The 21,819-nt window shown below is 46.6% G+C and overlaps 1 protein-coding gene across 1 annotated transcript in view; it reads left to right on the top strand.

Annotated features, from left to right (window-relative positions):
• TMEM178B (transmembrane protein 178B) overlaps positions 1-21,819 on the top strand; it is a 354,285-nt gene that overhangs the window by 114,267 nt on the left and 218,199 nt on the right. Inside the window, exon 2 of the mRNA XM_036863703.1 lies at positions 197-310. Within this exon, the coding sequence (XP_036719598.1) occupies positions 197-310 (114 nt within the window). The remainder of the gene's footprint in view (positions 1-196; positions 311-21,819) is intronic.

The following is a 21,819-nucleotide window of genomic DNA, read 5'->3' as shown; positions in this document are numbered from 1 at the left end:
CTAAATCCATGGCGTTTGATTTCGTCCTACTCTCTTGCTCATTTGGAGTCAAGGTTATTACCTTGTACATGTAAAATGTAGGTGTCACCAGGCCCAATATGAAACAAGTCCCTTGGACAGAAAAGTGGATCCTGGAGACTGCCCCAGACCTGGTTGCTGCCTCATTAACATTTGGTCTCCTGTCTCTCTCTGCCAGGAGAAATTGAGCGATGCACGTACATCAAATACCACTACTCCTCAGCCACCATCCCCAGGAACCTCACCTTCAACATCACGAAGACCATCCGCCAGGATGAGTGGCACGCCCTGCGTAAGTACACCTGAGTTTCTTTCTCTGGCTGTGACCTTTGGAGGGCGCGGAGACTGGATGCCCATCAGCAGCTCGGTCCGGATGGACAGATGCACCTCCGTGTGAGACCTGTGGACAGTCTCAGAACTTGGCGGCAGTCCTTAAAGTGTCGATGTCTGTGGGTCACAGTTGCCTCGGTTGGTTTTGATGGCATGGTAGCTTTTGAGGAGTTTGCTTCTACAATTAAAACAAAAAACGACCGGCAGTTAGAACGGTGATCAGTGGTCTTGCTTCGCCATCCTGGTAGGCATTTAAGATTTCACCTCTCTGACCAAACCAACTCCTGGGATTCAAGTCCAGCGTGTCTCCAAGTTGCTTGGGGTGTTACTGTGGCAACCTGCTAATCCCTCGTGTTGTCCTCTGTACGGGGTAAGACCTGCTGAGACCCGGTGGTGGTTGCAGGCAGCACGACACCGGGAATTTGCATGTCGGAGGGGTCACGAAGCGGGAGGGGCTGGTCCTCAACTTACAAGTTTCTGTTTCCCCTAGAATGATAGGCTTTGGGACCCATGTTCGCATGTGATGGCTCAGAGAAGATCAGAATATCTGCCTCCATTGGTTAGGGAAATTCTTGGTCAGGGATTCTCAGAGACTTGAATTATGAGGAGAGGGTGACTTAATGAGCAGACAGAGTTGGTTGGTTATTTTTACCTTTCTGCTCCAGGGGGATCCACCTGCTTGTCTGTGTCAGGAAAGTTCTCCTTCAACACCAGCACTGCTCTTCATGTGAACACATTCTCCCTCTTAGTAAGCTCCACGCTGCCTCTGGTGCATTTGTCATTTCTTCCCGATTCCAGCTTTTTTCACATAATGTCACACGATTAACTTTCAGTTTATGTTTATATGTGAAGGAGGCTCTTTTATTGTTTCTTGATAACAAGGATCCTGTAATCGGTAAACTTTGAAGAAGGTCAGAACCATCTTTTTTCTCTTTATTGTTGCCTCATTGTCTTTTGCATGCATGGGGCCCACCAGGTATGTTCCACATTTTGGTTTGGTTTTAATCAAATCACCATAGCTTGAAGTGGGGGTGGGGTGAGACAAGTAAAATTAAACAGAGCAATCGTTCGTTGGTTTCAGGAAAAAGATTCTGACTAGGTGTCTGGATGAGTGTTACCTAATGCCAGTGGCCCAAAATGATGTAGGGCAGGTATGAGCAGATAGGAATGCATTAACCAAATGGTTCCCCCCCACTACAAGCTTTATCACTGCTGGAGACACGAACCAGAACCTGGGAACAGGGAGCTAACGTCCAATGGGCATCCTCAGGTGCTAGACATTGAGCTAAGCATACCACATACTTATTTAATTTTAATGTGAGATTTGCCTTAGGGACACTAGTAATCAGGGTTATTAATTTCCTTTTTGGAGGGAGACACGTAAAGAGCCAAGTATATAAATCCCTGACAATGACTGCTTATTTGTCAAGTTGCATTGGTCTAGGATAGTCACTTAATAGACACCTACAATGCATGTTCAAGATACATGACAAGCCTGGTAGAATATAACCACTTAAATATAACTTAAGCAATGCAGTGGAGGGGAGGGGCATCATGGAATCTCAGAAGGAAGAAGTTGTCGGTATTTCGGCTTCAATTCAGATTCACTCAATTCAATCACAGTTACTGAGTTTTTCTGTGTACCAGGCACATGGTGGATACCGAGGCCACAGGGAGCTCCTTCAAAGAGCTCATGTCTGGAGGTGGAGGAGGGTGGGTGTGGAGGAGTGGAGAGATACATTCACAAAGCAAATAATTACAAGGCAAAATGCACTAATTACAATATAGTATAATGGCTTCAAGCAGTTAAGGTAGTTTGTGAAAGTTTTTCAGCAAGAAGAATTATTCTAGCGTAAATTGCACAGATGCGTTTCAAGGGCATCACTGAAAATATGTCACATGGTGTTAACGAAGGTAGAAAGGAGGCTAATGCTAAGCTTTATGGACCTTCTCTGAGCCCAGTGTCTCCCGGGTTCTTGTTCTGAAACTGGAGTGCCCTTAGGTTCTGCAAAATCGAGCATGCAGCCTCTGCTGTGGTGAATGGGGGTGCTAACAGATCTATTTTTAACTGATAAAAGCCATCTCAGCGACTGATACATGCAGAAGTTTTGGGCACCCCGTGTTGGGTGAAGTCGAGGCTCCCCGTTGGTGAGGGATTCATCTGCCTGTTTCACAAAGTGACCTGACGGGCTGTGAAGCAGGCGGAGAACGTTTGTCATTCCCGACATCGATGACAACTATTTTTAGCCAGAGAGCAGGCGAGCATGGGTCACACCTGAAGCTGCTGCTGAACGTAATTGGCAATGTTGGCACAATGGGGAAGTGTAGTAAATGTCAGTTTTAATTTTCAAAGGTCAGATATCGATGACATTAGGTGGGAAATGGGCACATACGACCCCTTTGAAATTAAGTAGAAACTATCAAAGATTAGCAAATCCCTATGATCAAGCTTTGGAAATTAAAAAAAAAAATCAGACTCTGATTTCTTTACTTATTTGAGAGTCCTGTATTGTTTAATACTGTCAGTGGGATCAAATAAATTCCTTTAATACTAGGTTGGTTATCGTTTTATAATTTCGCCATAATACCTTACATTCTGTAATTTTTCTCAGTAAGTAATTTTTGCCAAAGCAAAGAATTTGATTTTTTTTTTCCTCCTGAAATAACTTCTGGTAAATAATTTGAACTTTGGTTAAACTTAGGTTATACCTACATTTTCATCAAGAATTTGCATGTGGTCATCAAACACTGCTGTGGAAAAATTTTTTTTCAAATAAGAAAAGCACCATTTGGTTTAAAACTATGCTGTGGGGTTTTTTTATTTTTAATTAATTAATTAATTTATTTTTGGCTGTGTTGGGTCTTCGTTTCTGTGCGAGGGCTTTCTCCAGTTGCGGCGAGTGGGGGCCGCTCTTCATCGTGGTGCGCGGGCCTCTCACTATCACAGCCTCTCTTGTTGTGGAGCACAGGCTCCAGACGCGCAGGCTCAGTAGTTGTGGCTCACGGGCTTAGTTGCTCCACGGCATGTGGGATCTTCCCAGACCAGGGCTTGAACCCGTGTCCCCTGCATTAGCAGGCAGATTCTCAACCACTGCGCCACCAGGGAAGCCCCTATGCTGTGGTTTTTTTTTTTTTTTTTTAAAGTTATTATTATTTTTTTAAATTTATTTATTTATTTATGGCTGTGTTGGGTCTTCGTTTCTGTGCGAGGGCTTTCTCTAGTTGTAGCAAGTGGGGGCCACTCTTCATCGCGGTGCGCGGGCCTCTCACTATCGCGGCCTCTCTTGTTGCGGAGCACAGGCTTCAGACGCGCAGGCTCAGTAATTGTGGCGCACGGGCTTAGTTGCTCCGCGGCATGTGGGATCTTCCCAGACCAGGGCTCGAACCCGTGTCCCCTGCATTGGCAGGCAGATTCTCAACCACTGCGCCACCAGGGAAGCCCCCTATGCTGTGGTTTTTGAACAGTTAATCCCACCAGTGGGAGGCTTAACTATTTGGCTGAGAGCTCATTCACCTTATGGTCCCATGAATAGCAGGTGAAAGAATAAAATTATCTGTAGGTCGCTAGGTTTATAAATCCAAGTGTAAAGAGATAATAACCATGACTCTGGGGAGTAAAGGTCGGAGAATCAAATGTGTTTTTGCGTGTGTTTGTGTGTTTAGGGTGGTCTCTGCTATGGAGGTTTGAACACTGAGTTGTCTGGGTGATTTGGTGACAAGGTTCTGAATCCGTCTTGGGTGGTGATTGCCGATGAAGTGTTGGGTGTACCTGTTTCTCCTTCCCACCCTGGCAAGAGCTCCCCCAGAGAAGGCAGAACTCCTTCAATAGTTGGGACCGTGCCCTCAATCCACCCAGACCTTACTGTTGGCCTGCGGCAGCCCACCTTGACTTCCTCCCTGTCTGCTGCCTCCCATGAGATCGCAGTGACCCCAAGTGGCATTGGTCTGGGCTCCGTGGGCTCCGAGGGCGAGCTGCACTCCTGATCTGGATCCTCCTGCCACCTCCGGGGCTGGAGCAGGGTGGGTGAGTGTCCCTGGGCCAGCGAGGATGGGGCAGTGGCTACAGGAGATGAGCTTGGCTAATGCCACTCTCTGGGTGGGTGGTCTGGTTTAATGTTTGGAATATGACAGAATCAGATTGGCAGTGGGTCAGGGGAAGCAGGCTGGCAGTATGGTGACATCTTAAACGGTGCCACTAGAACACATCCCCACCGGCTTTTCGTGCTCTGAAGTTCAGGCTTGGGTTGCTGTGCTTGTTTGGAGAATTCTGTGTCCTTGTGCAACCTTCAGGAGCCCCTGAGGCCATCCCTAGGGATTGTGCCTTTGCTTTCACTGTCACTGGTGTCCCTTTGGAATGCGCTTTCAGCACAGCTGGGGGCCTGGATGCTGCCAGTGGCAGGGCAGGGGGTGGGGGAGGGGGGCCTGGGTGGCCTGTGCTAGGGACTGGGCAGCCAGGGTGCTGAGAAAGCAGGCTCTGGGGAGATGATGTCGCTGAGATGTGGGTGCTTCTGCAAGGAGGAGCTGGCATGGAGTGGAGCTGGGCTTGGGGGGCTGCTCCAGTGACCGGGGCTGGGGGAACGGGTGGCAGGGGGCACAGCGGGGGGCTTGCCTGGGGGCTGCAGGGCAGGTACCCAGTGGAAGGTGTGAGAAGGGCAGCCCTTTCTCACCCCCTGGTCTCCGACTCTGCTTGTCAGGGACTCTGGGCAGCTGCTGACGAGTCTCCCCCAGGGTCCAAGCCCTGAGGCTCCGGAGACTCTGGGCAGCTGCTGACGAGTCTCCCCCAGGGTCCAAGCCCTGAGGCTCCGGAGTCGTGTGCTTGTGAGCTCAGATTCTCTCTTTCCACTTGGCGTTTTCAAGATGGAGGTTTCAGCTCACAGTTGATTGCCCCTGGCAGTGGGAATCAGGGAGTTGGGATTCCACTTTCCTGCAATCACATCCTTTCCGTTATCTTTCAGGAGGCTGAGAGCCAAGAAAGCTCGAGGTTTTTTTTTTTTTTTTTTTTTTTAAAGATTCCTTCTGTCAAGACTGAAAGTTCAGCTAATTAAATTGGATGGTCACACAGCACATTTCCAGCTGGCCAGGGAGGGAGGGAGAGATGATCTCCTCCCCCTGACACCACCCCCATCCTCCTGAGGGCTCGCTCCCCACCCCCAGTGACACACAAACACAGCCTCACACAGTAGCTTTGCAAGGTGGATCAGAAGCAATATGATACGTAGTTAAAGAGGGAGGGAGAAGAGGAGGGAAAGGGCACTGGGGGAGGGAGGGAGCAGAGATGCAGGCTTCGTGGGGGAGCGAGGACATTTCAGTGGATGTGCTGCTAAGAGGGAGAAGAAATAAAATTCAGAACTGTCTTGTCTAATGCACGCACCTGAGTGACACACTTGGATCCCTGACCCCGAGACTCCTGACCGCCCACCGTGGAGGCCTGTAGCTTAGCTCGGTCTGGGGGGACCAGCCCCACCCAGGCTGTGCATGGTGGGAAGCCTAGCCTGTCTGCTGCTCTGCTGTGGATCTTGGTGCCTATCTCTTCTCTTACTCTCCTTGGCCAAGCCCTACCTGGTTCCCCCTCTTCTAGCCTCTTCCATAGTCTCTTCCACACCCTCCCCTCTTTCCAGGATTAGCACATCCTGCCCCTGAACCCTAGTCTCCCTGGTGCTAAGACTCCCTCCAGCCACCCCCAGGTACCGCCCACCTCTTGGGCCCAAAACTGCTCCTTGCCCCTCCCCACTGGCATTGGCCTTCTGGCCTTGGCCTTGTGTTGGCTTCTTGCCCGATGGCGCTTACCTTCTCCTTTCCTGATGGACTGTCCTGGCCCTTCTGGACCAGCCTGCTCATCTGCCCTCTGGACTTTACTCCTACTCAGACCTCTGGCCTCACAGCCTAGGAGTTGCCTAGGTTTCTGGTCCCTCGTCCCCCAGCCGTCCCTGGTTATGACAAAATGAATGTGGTAGACCCAAGGGGTTGGGATGATAATAAGAGTAATTATAACAACGATAACTACCTCTTGCAGATGGGGTAACCATGCCAGGGAGGGAGGAGCTGCCTAGAGGTCCCATCTTGGCCTCAGAAGAATCTGAGACTCAGGATCCAGGTCTGAACTCCAGCAGACACCCTCCAGCTATTTTTTCTTTGTTTTTGGCTGATGTTATGTAAAACAGCCTAATGAGATAAACATCCTAGACAAGAGAAGCTTCGGTCCCCTGCAGTGTTGGCCATTTTCCTTCCCCTGCATCTGCCTCTGGGCCCAGCCCGTGTGAGGTGCTCACTGTGTGCAGTCTGTTGCGAGCTGCCTCTTGCTTGCAGCACTGGCATCCGTGGGGCTCATCCCTAGCGAGAAGCCGTCCCCAGAGTTGTGGAAGCGCCGGTAGCACAGGAACTCAGCTGACAGACCATCCCCATGTGTCGCTCGGTGTTCTAAAGCCTTTGCTTTTTGCAGCTCTCATCCCACGTCTCTCTGCCCCCACCCAGCCCTTGCAGGGAACATTGTAAACGTTTCAGGATACCCAAAGCCTGCAGCCCAGAGGCTGCCCTATGCTTGTCCTCCCAGAGCTCCTATGGTATTTTTGCAACAGGCCAGGCAGAGGACACACACCCCTTAAAGTGGTATCACACCTACACCTGCTCTGGCAGCTGTAACTCATGCCAGGACTCCTTTCCTTCACAGCTTTCCCTGCCTGTCAAAACCTACCTCTCTTCTGTCCCATTCCCTCAGGCTTCTGCTAGACAGCACGTTTACTAATTGGATGAACTTTTTTTAAGGTGTTAATGTCTTCTTGGGTTACCTGTCCTGATAGCATTGTTATTTTTCAGGAGACTTCACCCAAAGGCGTGACAGTGAGGTGTTAAAGGTCATGTGGAGATACTTTAAAATTGTCACATGTGTAGCTGTTGATCCCACCTACTTAGATGGTGGCCTGGCTAGGAACCAGTGGCGGAAATGGAGTGGACAAGAGGGAGAGTTTATTTTTGAGGCGGCCTTAGGAGTAGGGAAGGGAGGAGGCCTGGAGTAAGGGGCGGGGTGGATGGAGTAGGGCACAACCTTTTCTGTTAAAGATAGCCAGGTACTGAAACAAAGCTGAGAACCACTGTGCTGGTGTAATTGCAGTCTTCAAGCCACAATTCATCCGAATGGGCAGGTCCAATTTTGTGCTGGGAATTAGTTGGGAGTCTGGCCTAGAGACATTCTCTGAGCTTCTGCAGATTGGAAGGTGTTTTCTTCTGGCCGAGCACACTGATCTGGACACCACAAAGGAGACCTGGGTGCAACCCCACTGGCATCCCTCATCCATTTGTTCATTTACTCATTCAATATTCATGGAGTGCCTGTTCCGTGAGAAGCCCCGTGTTAGGTGCTGGAGGGGATATTAAAAGGTATCCTGCTTTCCAAATTGGATGATGTATTTCCAGGTGCCAACTAGGCAAGGGATCCAACTGCTTGTTGCTTAATGTTTATCGACTACCCAGAGTGCAGACTAATGCGGCTGACACGCACACATCATGGGTCCCAACCTCCACATTTAAACTGGCAAGAACCCATTGCAGGGGAAATAAAGGCAAAACATAAGGCAAAACTACCATATCACAGAGGCTTGGCCTGTTTTGTTTTTTGTTTTTTTTTTTTACAGTCCAGGGAAAAGTGGGGGATGGTCTAGGATCTGCTTTCTCTGGGCCCTCTAGGGGAACTGTCCCAGCTCTGGGTGCTGAAAAGGAAGCTCAGTATTGCAGGTGATTCATCTTTCCAACAGCTCAGACAACAGAAGCTGACTGTGCAGGTGAGCTACAGCAGGGAGGGAGGGAAACAGGACCAGGAACTGAGTGTCCCAGCGGGCAGGGGACAGCTCAGCAGCAGGGGATCTGGGCTGGATGAGACACGGATATCTGAGCAGCAGACACTTGTCATCAGGGCAGTGGGTCAGCAGCTATGAATACAGTAAGTGCTGCTTTGGGGTTTCAGGACTACATGATCCAATAGGGAAGAGGCTTGGCCAGGAGAAGGCAGGCACTGGTTCCCGAGAAATCTGGAACATTTAGGGAGTTAGAATAAGAAATAGAGAACAGCAACTAGGAGAGAAGCCCAGTTTTAAGGTCAGGGGTACTATGCCTTGAACAAGATGGGGTACGATGTTAGAGCAGCATTCTCAAACTGTGATGAGGATTGGTCCTGGGATTTGGGGATGAGGCTGCTTCTGAAGATGGTAGGACTACAGGGAGGGTAGGGGAAGAGGCGTCTGGGGACCAGAATCACTTAACAGAAGAAGTAATCAGGTTCTGCACTGTGTGCTAAAGGTCCTATCAGAGTCTGGTCCAGTGCTTCTCAAATGCGGTTCATGGACCAGTGGCATCAGCGTCATCTGGGAACTTGCTAGAAATGCAAATTTTTGGCCCTCAGCCCAAAGCCACTGACTCCAGATGTCTGTGGGTGGGGCCCAGGAATCTGTGTGATTCTTAACACATTGAAGCTTGAGAACTCTTGGTCTGGAGGGCATTGAGGGCAGGGGTTTGTAGTGGTCAGTGAAGGCTCAGGAGAGGAGAGAGTGTGGGTGGGCTTTGGACGGGAGCTGGGAGAGGAAATATTGCATTTTGCACCTCTCACGCACAAGCAGGACTTTTAAGTTATTTGTATGTCGTGTGTTGTCAGTTTCTACTTGGTTATAGCTTTGGTAATTTAACTTTTCCATATTTCTTTCTGTTAATTGAATGAAACAGCATGGAAGAGGTGAGGTGTATTTTCTTTTTTTCCCCCATTATGGGGGCATCCTCCTGTTTTCTAGCCTGAAATCTCTATCTTGTCTCTGCAATGTTCTCCTCTCAAAACGAACTTCAAGCTAGGGGACATGGCATTGAGTTCCAGCTCTGTCGCTGTCTAGGTGTATGACCCTGGGCAAACTATGTGAGTGTTTTAAACCCAGTACAGTCGTCTGTAAACCGGAGGTAACATTACCTGTCTTGAGAGTTATTATAAAACTTAAATAAAATGATTCATGTGAAGTCAGTCAGTAACTCTGGAAAGGCTGATACCAAGTAGCATTAGGTGCTGTTATTATCGGAGCGCAGCTGTGCCAGGCACTGGGTCCCCCATAGGAAATGGAGGAAAGGCTCTAAAATGATACTTCGTGGACTTGGGGGCTTTTCTGTTCAACTGTGTGCAGCCTGTGTGGGTGAGTGTGCCTCGTGTGTAGCTGTATGTATTGGTGGGTCTGCTATGGGTTTGCTGTCTGCACAGGTGTGGGTGTGTGAGAGAGAGAGAGGGAGATGGGAGCTGGCATTGGGCGCCTCCACTGTGGGAGTAGAAAGTGGCTGAGCAGTATCGTGTGCTGAGTGGCAACAGCGCGGCCTGTTGTGAAAGGAGTTTAAGAGCAGAGAATGGGCAGTGTTTGGGACCCTCACGGGGATAGTGCAGCAGAAGCAGCTCTCTAATTTATCAGTTGTGTCCAATAAGAATGCAGTTTAGACCATAACATGAGTCTCTAAAAGAAGATTTACATGCTAAGTTGTCTAAAAAGTAACATTTTCAGAGCTTTGAAGATAAATAACACTGTGAGTACCTCTGTATTGAAATTGTCAAGGGAAGTATGGAAATGATTCTCTCCTAACTGTTGTAGCCCAGGCCTGCCTTCCAGGAAGGCTGCGGTTTCCAGTATGTACTATGATGAGATCCTTTCCTATTCCTGAAAGGAAAAGACACATTCCCAAAGAGGATACTGTGAGAGTGTTGGCGGTATAGGGAAAAGAGGGTCCAGGAAGAGAATAGGAGACGCTGTTAGGGTCGAGGCGGGGGGGAGGTGATGGAGGCGATATTCCTGTCCTGGGGGAAAGGGAATTCCTTATTTTCAGCTCAGCGCCCACAGTGGGCCATGGGGTGGTGCTGGCTGTGGTGGTCTTGGCTTCTGCCCTTCCCTGTTAGCAACGAAGAGGGACGAAGAATTGCAGGGAGATCAGTTGGCCTTGGAGACAGCTGGTAACCTGCCAGCTGGGAGAGAGGGGGCTGCAGGGCTGCCCAGCCTGAGTCCCTTTGGGAGGCAGAACTAGAACCCACGCCTTTGTGAATGCAAAGTTCACGCTCTTTCCTCACTCCAAGGGTCCCCCCCAACCTACGTCTTATTGATACGAGACAAGCCTACTCACTTTTTCTTCTCCCCTCTCTGCCTGCTTTCCCAAATATGCTTTTTTTTTTTTTTCATTATCCCAGAGGACAACTCTAATTCGTCCTCCAGCCGGCCCTCCCCCACCATCAGCTCCTTCCCCTCCATCCCATTGTCTAAAGTAAATGAAGAGCCCCTCCCCACGAGCAACCAGGAGCCCCCCCCCCCCCATCCAAGAGCTCTAGTATTCAAAGGAAACGAAAGAAAGCTGTTTATTTTCCACTTCCTTGTTTTTCTTTTTCATTTAATTACTGGTATCACAACAGGGTTTTTTTCTGTTGCTTTTCATTGCAAGTGTGTAGTATTTCATCTACATTATGAGTTAAATAGGCTTTTGTGGACTAGCCTAGAAACCCAATCATCATTTATAACAGATATGACTTCTCTGGAAATGGTTTCTGAATTCCAAATAACTGACTTACTAATGAGGTTTTAGAATAGAGCTCATTTCAAAGCTGGAGACTGTATCTTCTACTTTCTAGGCAATATGCCTCTGAATGGTCTTGCGGTCTCCCGTTTCTACATCTGTTGTTCTTAGGCTGGATTCCCCCAAATTAGACACCCTCAGTGGGGTGACAGCTCAGACTCCCCTGTCCCTTGTTCTCAGCCCATAACCAGCTACTGATACAAAGTTAATTCATGTCCCATGATGTGTCCTGTGTAGGCTTAGCTGACATCCAGAAACCCAACCACAAGACATCAAGCATCCTTGGTGCCTAGGTATCGTTCAGTCTCAGACCCCACCTCTCAGTTCACGTTGGTAAAGTGAGGCTATTCATGTAACGTTTCCCTGAGGCTCCTTGCTTGGGCACCCGGCACCAAATTAGAAATGAGCAGTTGGAGTGGGGAGTGTGTGTGTGGGACCTTCTGAGGCGGAGCGACTGCTAAACATGGGTGTGGAAGTGACACCACTTGGGACGGACACAGCATTCGCGTTCCTCACACCACCACATCCCACCACCTCACTCTTGGAGCATCTAGATGCTGCACGGTTGCCGGGGAAACCAGGAAAAGGAACTGTACAAAAGCTACCTCCTCCCTAAGCTCCTGGGCACGCCCTCTTGGGGGTGGGGGTACAGGAGAAGGAGGGGCACGTTCCTTCTGGCTGTGAGTGTGTGTGTGTGTTGGGGGGGGCAATGCCGACACCCAGCCAGCGCCCCTTCCCACCCCAGCCTGGCTTTTTCCATGTGTCATGTTAGCATTACATTCTGCTACCCTCCCCTCATTCACGTTGCCATCAGCTCCTGCCCCAAAGGGGTCGTTTCATTTCCTGGAAGTAAAGATGACTTCTCCACTTCAAAAAGAGTAGGGACCTCTGGTTTGTGGTTAAGGTTTGAAATCCAGCTGCTGTTTAGCTTGGCAGAACTAACAGAAGTGTGCAATTAAAAAGATTACTAACTCGGCTCCATTTCCTCCCTAAATTGAAGGAGAAGGGCTGGGATCCTAAGTGTTTACAAGTCCCCATCAGAGCTTTGTGGCTCTGGCTAACGAGGATCCATCTTTGGTCATTCTTGGAATGACCCGGCAGGCTCTTCATGCCTGGTTGAAGGCCTGCGGTGTGCACGGCATCTGAACCGGGCAGTGAAAGAGGGGCTTTACACTAGAGGACATAGGGCAGTGATATCACCTTGAGACAGCAGGGGGCCGGTGCTACAGGACGTGGACAAACAAAATGCTATTAGCACCATCCACAGGAGGAAAAGATCATCTCAGCCAAGGATAACGGGGCAGGAATAGTGGCATGGGAATGGGCCTGAAATACTTCATTTGTTAAGTTTATTGAGTTCCTACCATTTACTGGGAGCTGTTCTAGGCACCAGATGAAAGGGCCAGCAATTCCTGCCCTCATGGAGCTTGCATTCTCATGAGATAATAACTCCCACTTATTGGTGAAGCCTTAACACGGGCCAGCGGCTGTATTACATCCCCAACGTGCATTATTTCACTTAAACCTCAATTGTCTTATGAGGAGCATATTATTATTATTGCAGCTTACTGATAAGGAGACTGAGGCTTCCAGGAGTTAAATAACTCGAGGCAGAGCCATGTAGTATGAGTGTTATGACTTTATGATACCTTAGGAAATTCATCCATCAGCTCAGTCTGGGATGGATGGAGAGGAGTCTGGACTCTGAGGGGCCTTCTGTGATGTTCCAGGCCTGAGATCACGGTGGTCTGGACCGGACTCTCAGCAGTGGATTATGTGAGATTTGGTAAAATAAGGAGGGGAGGCCACCCGCTAGGTGGGTGCGCTTGTGTAACTGCTTTATGGGGAAGGGCTGAGATTCTGATCTGTAGACAAGGTCTGAACGAGCTGCTCTCTAACTCACTCCCTACAGGGGCATGGAGGCTGTCTTTATTTCGAGAACAACTTTATTAGCACTAACTATGGGCTGAGAATATGGAAAGTAAGCTTTCCTTGAAGTGTAGGGAAGAATTAACTATATTTTGTCGAGCTTACATTTCTCTTTCTGTGCGTAGAAATAAGGTATATTCATTACATCCAAAGCTAATTCAACTTTGGCATCTAATAAATGCATGAATCATACATCTCTTTGGCCTTCAAGTCTCAAGGCTAACAACAATTTTCATTCTGTCATTAAACAAGACCTCTTTGATCATGGTCATTGATCTATAAAAAGTAGTTTTTGTATATATGTTATATTTAAATAAATTTAAATATACCAATCGCTCTGAAACTATTCTTGAGAATAGAATTGTCAACTGTAACACAGTTCGGAAATATACCAATCACTCATGAGCTCAGATTTAAGAGGATAGTTAGATTTTCTTCTATCTTTGGATATTTAAACTGGATTCTCACCTAGGGATCATGAAGGGGAAAAAAATCAATGAGGAGCTATTACTTACTCTCTGAAGAGGGGTTCTTCTGGCTTACCCTATTGGAGCTGTGAATAATTCAGCATGATCCCAGGCTCCTTTTTCCTTTCTTGAGGTTGAGCTTATTAAAATTGCACGGCCAAAAGACACTGGTGAGGAAATGGCTGGCACCCTGCACCTCAGCTGTCAGAACCCCCCAATCTCAGTCCACTCTCTGGGGACACTGGGCTGCCATCAGCTGGGGATGACCCATGGGTGAATGAAGAAAATGAGGAAGAGCCAAGTGTCTCCTGTATGCGGTAGTTTTGTCTCTTCTCTCAGCGGCCATCCTGGCAGTGCGTGGAAATGGGACGCTATCTCCGTGTTCACTATTGATTAACTTAGTCATCATTGTCGGCTGCCTCATTAAGTATTAAGAGTTCACTGTACTCTAGGTAAGTGCCGAATAGACAGGGCACCCTTTTAGAAGCTTTCCAAGGCTAATTCATCTCCTTCAGTGAGATATGGAATCTCTAGAGAAAGCATCTAACTAAAGAGTCAATTGATTACAGTCAGTGCTATGTTGTTTTGGGGGAGAGGGGAAATCTGATTATGCTACAGAAGATTTTTTGAAATGACTTTTGAAAATGATATGGTTCTATTGGAGCTTTTTTTTTTTTTTTTTTCATGAGTCAATATATAAAGTTTCTAGGACCAACTAGGATTCAACTTGGAGGCTGAAAATGGTGGGAACCAAATGAGACTTTTAAAATCCTATAGACCCAGGTCAGATTTATTTAAGCGTTGTCAGGGAGATTGAAACTGAATGTCAAATCTGATTAATCGTGAAAAGAAGGAGGAAATCTGAGACAGACATCGTCACCAAGTGCTATTCTGGCAGCAAACATTTGCCCACCATCTGAATCCTCCTTTAAGTCTCTGGTTGTAATCCTTCCCTCTAACCACCCACCCCAATCCCAGTTCCTGTTCTTCCTCATTAGATTAATGTTTTCCCCTCCTCCTATTTTATCTCTTTTTCATCAGCTTATTTCATTTCTCCTGATGCTCAAGATAAAACATGATTATTATAGAAAACTTTGATAGGAAAGTATAAAAGGGCAGAAAAACATCATCTAAAATTCTACTACCAATAGACAAATTACTCTTACTTCACATATCCTTTTGCATTTCTTTCCATGTTGTAAATCATACTTTTTATATAATTTTTTATTCCAATTTTTATTTATAATTATAAGCATTAAAACTTGGCATCAAAACTTCTCATAATCATTTTAATGGCATCATAATACTCTACCATATGGATATTCATAATTTATTTAACCTTTCCTTTAAAGTTAAATGTTTATGTGGTTCTAATTTTAGGCTGTTACGATAATGTTGTAATGATAACCCTTGTGTGTAAATCTTTAACCATATTTTTGATGATTTGTTGAGGATAAATTTCTAGAACAGGAATTATTGGCTCAAAAGGTACATACTTTTTTTTTTTTAGTTTTAGTTTCTTCATAAACAATGACAAATTTCCTTTCAGAAAACTTGGGCTAGTTTCATCTTACCTAAATTTACCTACACTGAAAATTCTTTTTTCACTCAAGTATATGCTAATTTGATTGATGAGAAATAGTAACTCGTTTTTGAAATTGTCATTACTATGATTATGAGACAGGTTAAACTGGAAGAAATGGTTATGTTTCTCCTTTTTCAAGTTCTGTCTTCAATTGCTTTGTCTTTCCTATTACCTTACGTTTCCATCTTACATGAATTAATCCATCTTCAAGATGTATGTCACTTGGCTCCTCCTCTAGTCCCCCCCCCCCCCACCAACCCCCCCTTAATCCTTTGCCGCCTCTTATAGATTTCCCTCTCAGGGCTAATAGGTTGACAACTCCTGGATTACAGGTACCAAGCCCTAACAGGTGTTCAGAAAATGAATCCCAGTAGCTACTTAAATGGGTTCAGGAACACTTTGGATTTTATGGCTCTTGGAGTTGGTTAATGTTTCGGGAAACTCCAAGAGAAATGAGACCTTGTCTTGCTCAAATCTATATGTCCAGCACCTGGAACAGAGCTGGCACACACAAAAGGCAAGGTGCTCGGTGCATATTTGTGTAATGAAAGGGCAGAGCCTTTTCAAGTTTCCAGCTTCTTTGCAGTGATTTGGCTCTCCTGACCCACTGCCCTATCCCTGATCTCAAGAAGAGTACAAGGGGGCTGCCAAGCAAATTTGAAATTAATCTGCGTTTTGCAATTTGTACAAGAATATAATTAGATTCCTTCTCCAGAGGTAATCCGTTCATGTAATCAGTGACGGTAGTTACTCGGCATGTAGCCTTAAAAAATTGCTGATGCCTCATAAAAATAAACACTTGCCTAGTAAAATTCTGTGCCCATTACTAGCCATCTATCTGTTTTCTTTTTGTGTGAGACATGGTATCTCCTCTGCAGCATGTCCACTTAGAGACAGAAGCCAGGCCTGTTCCCTGGAGGCTGGGAGGGCCCCCTCAGTCACCACACCTGGGAGGTGGAGAGCTGCTGCTGTCGGTGGGAGGTAAAGAGCGGCCTGGCCGTCACCGTCAATCAGGTAGTTCTTCCATGCTGGCTACCCGGTGCTCACATGATTGGCCATCTGATACAGTCAGCGCTGCTTGTTGCTAAACAGCTTAGCTCTTTTTTTTTTTTAAAAGTAGAAGTGTAAGTATGAATTAAGCACCAATTAAACTCGTGTTAACAGGGGAGCAACTTCCTTTCTTCCTCCTTCGCTAACTTTGATTTTTCGTTCTCCTGCCAGAAAGCTTTCCCTGGCCCTGGGGTGTTGTGAGTCTCCAATTATCCTGCTTTTAAGGGCAGGCAGGCCCATGCCCGTCAGGGGCCCTGAGCCTCCCCTCCAAGGCCTGTGCGGATACACCAGTCAGGCCCCAAACCCGGGAAGCAAGAGGTTGGTAATGGAGACATCACCCCCCGGTTGAGAAAAGCTTGAGAAGGTCATCTGAGCACAGCTGTGAGCTGCCCTGTCTAATAACCGGGGGAGAGAGATGATGTCAGTTCCCTGAGTCGGGAAGTTCTTCAGCGACTTGGAGCAGATGGAGGGAGAGTGTATTGATTTGCACGTGGTAATCCTGGAGGAGTCCGTCAATTCTGGGGTTAGGTCTCCATCTTCCATCCTCCTCTCTCTAAGGGAGTTTGGGTGCCCCTCCTGTATGTCGCTTTCAGCACACTTTGTACTTTGTATCGCAATCATCTACTGTAGTGCTTGTCTACCCTAGGGCAAGGAACATGTCTTATTCACCTTTTAATCCCAGGGTCTAGTATGGCATCTGGCACGTAGTAGTCATGAAAAACAATACTTTAATGGGAAGAAGCTAAAGAGTGTAAGAGTGGAGTTGTTGCCTGCAGGGGCAGCTCAAAGCGTAATGGTGCTGACTCAGAATTGTTGAAAGTAGAATTTATATTGCTCTCAACTGGGTGAGCTCTGTTTTGAGGAAGAATTTTCTCCATTTTCCATATTCACTCTGGAAACCTTTCTCCAAGTGATGGTCCCCCAGAGCTCTTCCTCCATTTCAGGCTGGTCCTTCTCGCAGGTTCCTATGCATCTCAGCACAGACAGACACTGGGAGCTAAACTGTGGGTGTTATAACTCCCACGTGCCACTAGGGTATGTGTTCTGCCAGGGAAGAGTCTTAGCCTCTGGTCACACAGATGCTTCCAGGGAGCTCAGTGTTTGGAAATTCCGGAGCACTTTGACTTGTACCTTTGCTGGTCAGAAGGATGTTGAGAATTCCATGCATCCCTGGGGGTTCTCCACCAAATAGTACTTCTCCCTTTTGAAAAATTGGCAGCATGTTGTTCAGCTTCTTTGACTTCACTGTGCCTCTGTCTCTATCCCATGAAATAGTCCCTCACAGAATTTCCAAACTGTGGTCCCAGGACCAGCAGCCCCAGAAGCACCTGTGTGGGCTTGCAAAATACCCGATTCTTGCCCTGCCAGGTTCAGACTACTGAATCAAAATTGTAAGCAGGGCCCAGGAATCTGCATTTTAACAAACTCTGCCGATTATTCCTATGTGCTAGCTAAAGTTGGATAACTCCTGCTCTAGGGCATGGGAAGTTGGTCTCCCTGGCAGCAGTGGTCCTAAAAGATGTCTGGTCCAGATGGTGCCAAGGGATAGTAACTGCTTCCTTTCTACAGCCTGCTTCTTGCTGATCCATAGTTATATATAAAGCTTGTGATACGAATTGTTGGGGTTAAAGTATGAATAAGATGATGCAGCTGTCCTACATTGCTTAAAATACAAGATGTCTGCATTCATACATGAATCACTTTAATACACAGCACACTGGGGCAAATCAGTGCCATAAAAGATGGGGAGAAGGAGAGAGCATTTTACTGAGGTTAGGATGATGTGGTGAGAGTTTAATGGGAGGTAGGATCCAAATTGGACCTTGAAGAGTGGCTAGGACTTCCCAGGCAGATGTGGGAAACAAAGACTGTCTAGACCGATGGAGCCACTTGAGCAAAGTTCTGGAGATGAGGAGGATACTGGGATGTCTGAGCAGTGGGAGGAGTCCCGTGTGGCTGGAGCGGAGAATGCACCGGGGCTTAACGTTGGGGAGAAGAGACTGAAGGAGGGGTAAAACTCATGTACATCAGGACTCTATTCTGTTTGCCCAGGGTAGCCTTGAAACATTTTCTAGTGGGATTTGATGTGATCACATCCTCTGGGTACAAAACCTGGTCCAGGTGTTTGCATGACCATTCTATTTCCCCACGTTTGGGTTAATAATGTCCTTTATTCCCTTTGTGTCATCTCACACCCCATGTCCTCAGAAGAGTTCTAGGCCATCTGCACTTCTGTTCTATGTGGCAGAGCCAAGCCTTGGTGAGAGAGCAGAGGACAGAGAGAGAAGAGAAATGGTTTGGTCATCTCTGCGTTGTCCACGCTACTGGAGGGACAGACGTGGGAGGTGATAATCCACGACAGTGGGTGATAGCAAAGGCATTTATATTTGGCTTTGCAATGCACAGGCATGATTGCTGGCATCAGGAACAGCAGATTTACCTTGCTAATTAGGCAAATATTCAAATGAGCTGGCACTCCCTGAACACATGCCACCAAATTGCAAGGCCCTGTCAAGGAAATCTTATCCATTTTCATTTTAGCATTAATTATTTACATTAATTCTAGTTAGAGTACTCTGGAGCATTAGCAGTAAGAGATCCCCATCATATTGGCTTCTATGGCAAATGGGCTCCCAGCTGTACATCTTCATTTGTGATTGATTTTTTTATGAAGCTGGGAATAACCTCTACCAAATTCAGAATCATTGAATCAAGGCTTCTGATTTATTATAGTAAGGGATGTGTTATTATATTGATAATAGTTTCCTGGTTGGTGTAGAATTCTTGCTCGAAGACGGATTTCTCTGTGTTGCAGTGTACACAGTAGGCTGGGAAAAGCCATTCATGGTTCTAATTCCCTTTTGAACTTTAGTTTCCACTAAAGTACAGTCAGATGTAAATGATGGGTTGTACTCTAAGCCCATATGTGGACAGAACAGTAGTTATAACCGTCAATAAAAGCATTCATCTTTCACTTATTTCATCATGGAATTTTATAGCTAGAAGCAACATTGGAGATCATCTAATCAAACTTGATCATTTTAGTGATGAAGCCCAGAGAAAGTTAAAGATCTTGAGGCTGTAGTACTAAAAGTGTGTTTGTGGGGTACAGGCTAGCCAAGGATAAAAAGAAGAGTGGATTGGTTACCAAAACCAAACCAAACCCTAAAAACCCTCTGAGGATAATGCCAGATTGCTTGTCTACATATATTTTAGTCACCATACTTCCTAGGGGTCCATGATGGAGAGGTACTCCTACTTGTGGATAATGTCAGGTTGCTTGTCTAAGTATATTTTAGTCACCATACTTCCTAGGGGTCCATGATGGAGAGGTACTTCTACTTGTTCCTTAACAATGACCCATTGAGCCCCAAGAAATTGCCAGCCACACTTTGAGGTCTTGGAGTATGCTCGTGAACAAGGTGGGCATCGTCCTTGCCATTTGGATCTTACATTTCCCCTGGACACACCGTGCTTTTCTGCTGGCTTCAGGCCTGTCTTAGACCCAGCTCAGCCTTCCGGATCCTAGGTGTGTGATGTTCCTTAAGCTTGCCTGCTGTTTGGTTTTCTAATGAGAGCAAACAGAAGAGCACAGGAGGGATTTTTTTTTTTTTTCTTTCTGTTTAATCACCAGCAAAAGTTGAACTGGATGAGAGCAAGAGAAAGAGCAGAGCTGCAGTGATGTTCTCTGATTCCAGCTTCTAAATGTTCTCTGGGAGGCTAGCCAAGCAAACGCCCTCACCCAGAGGCCGCTGTGCATGTTGGGAGGGACTGGATAGAGGGAGCTCGGATCTCAGAAAGGGCTTGTATGGAGGGGGAGAGGAAATGGAAAGGTTCCCCAGCATCTCTGACTGAACCACGTGCAAGTTTGGGAAGTTACAGAGATTAGGCGGAGGGGAACTAGACAAAGGGAAAGATGGGAACGAGCGAAGGGAAAGCAGATGTGCGAGTGTATGTGTGGTGGTGGTGATGGGGTTACCAGACCCCCTGAGAGGAGTCATGAAAGTCCTGAGCAGAACTTCTCTCTCCCCTGGGCACAGGCAGACATCACCCGCGGGAGGGGAGGCAGGCGCTGGGGCATCGTATCTGTGCCCTGTGCGCATGTTGAAAGCAGATAACAGAGCCAAGTCAACTGCCTGGGGCCTGCACCTTTCCCAAGATACAGAAGATTATTTAAAAGGGATTGTCTCTGTCCCTCCAAGAACAGTTGCAGCGTATGGGATGGGTGAAGAGCTAGAATAAAGTAATCCAGGGTAAGGGAAGGCCTGGGAAAGAAGCTGATGAGACACGCCTTGAGAGTGGGAATAGTCAATGAGAAAACTATTAAAGTAGAAAAAAATAGGTAAATATTTATCTGATGCTCTGACAGGGGAAAGATTTTCTAAGCTTAAGGGAAATCACAAAGGAAAAGACTGATAGGTTTGTCTACATTCAAATTAAAAACTCTGCAGGCCAAACATTAATAAAATATCAAAAGGTAAAGAAACCTGGGCAAATACTTGCAACAAACACCAACAGACGAGACATTAGCTTTCTTAATATGGTAAGAGGGCATGTACATAGATTCAGAGCCCAATAAATAAATGTGTAAAGGATTTGACGAGGTTGCCTAAAAGAAGTCCCAATTTCTAATAAACGTGGAAAGTGTTCAGTTTCACCAAGTAATCTGAGATGCTAATTAATATAGTAATAACATATCTTTCTTTTGTCAAAGAAAATTAGAGAACTCTCATTCATCGTTGGAGTATCTAACTGATATAAGCTTACTTGAAATATATTTGGCTGTATTTATCAAAAGCCTTAGCATGTTCCGACCCCTGGACTAAGTAATTTCACTGGTGTCACAGTGGTTGAGAATCCACCTGCCGGGCTTCCCTGGTGGTGCAGTGGTTGAGAATCTGCCTGCCAATGCAGGGGACACGGGTTCAAGCCCTGGTCTGGGAAGATCCCACATGCCGCGGAGCAACTAGGCCTGTGAGCCACAACTACTGAGCCTGCGCGTCTGGAGCCTGTGTTCTGCAACAAGAGAGGCCGCGATAGTGAGAGGCCTGTGCGCTGCGATGAAGAGTGGCCCCCGCTTGCCACAACTAGAGAAAGACCTAGCACAGAAACGAAGACCCAACACAGCCAAAAAAAAATAATAAAATAAATAAATAAAAAAAAAAAAAAAAAAAGAATCTGCCTGCCAATGCAGGGGACACTGGTTTGATCCCTGGTCCGGGAAGATCCCACGTGCTGCGGAGCAACTAAGCCCGTGCGCCACAACTACTGAGCCTGCGAGCCACAACTACTGAAGCCCGCGCGTCTAGAGAGCCCTGCTCCACAACTAAGAGAAGCCACCGCAATGAGAAGCCTGCGCACTGCAACGAAGAGTAGCCCCCGCTCGCCGCAACTAGAGAAAAGCCCGTGCGCAGCAACAAATACCCAACGCAGCCAAAAATAAAAATAAAAAAAAATTTTAAAAAGGGCTGCTATCCTAAGGAAGCAGTCTGAAATACACATAAAGTTCTGTATTCAAATTGTTCATTGCTAAAAACCAGTAATGATCTTAATGCTCAAAAATGGGGGTAAGAGTTAAAGTATGCCTCAGTCATATGGCAGATGATGCTGTACCAGTAAGTGGGATGTTTCCGCAGAATTTTTAAAACCATGAAGAAATGCTTACACATTGGATGTTAATTGAAAAAAGCAAAATGCAAACATATGTAGACTCTTTCCAATTAGAATGTTACAAGGAACTGTATACCCACATGCAAGGAAAAGGGCTCCAAGGAGATAAACCAAAATGTTAACTGTGGTTATCTCCTGATGGTGAGATTATGAGTGATTTTTTTTAAGAGTTTTTTTTTTTTTTGTATTTATTCCTGT

Source organism: Balaenoptera musculus, chromosome 9 (genome assembly GCF_009873245.2).
Source record: "Balaenoptera musculus isolate JJ_BM4_2016_0621 chromosome 9, mBalMus1.pri.v3, whole genome shotgun sequence".
NCBI lineage: Eukaryota > Metazoa > Chordata > Mammalia > Artiodactyla > Balaenopteridae > Balaenoptera > Balaenoptera musculus.
Note: the sequence above shows the minus strand (reverse complement) of the source record. Positions and strands in the feature narration are given on the sequence as shown.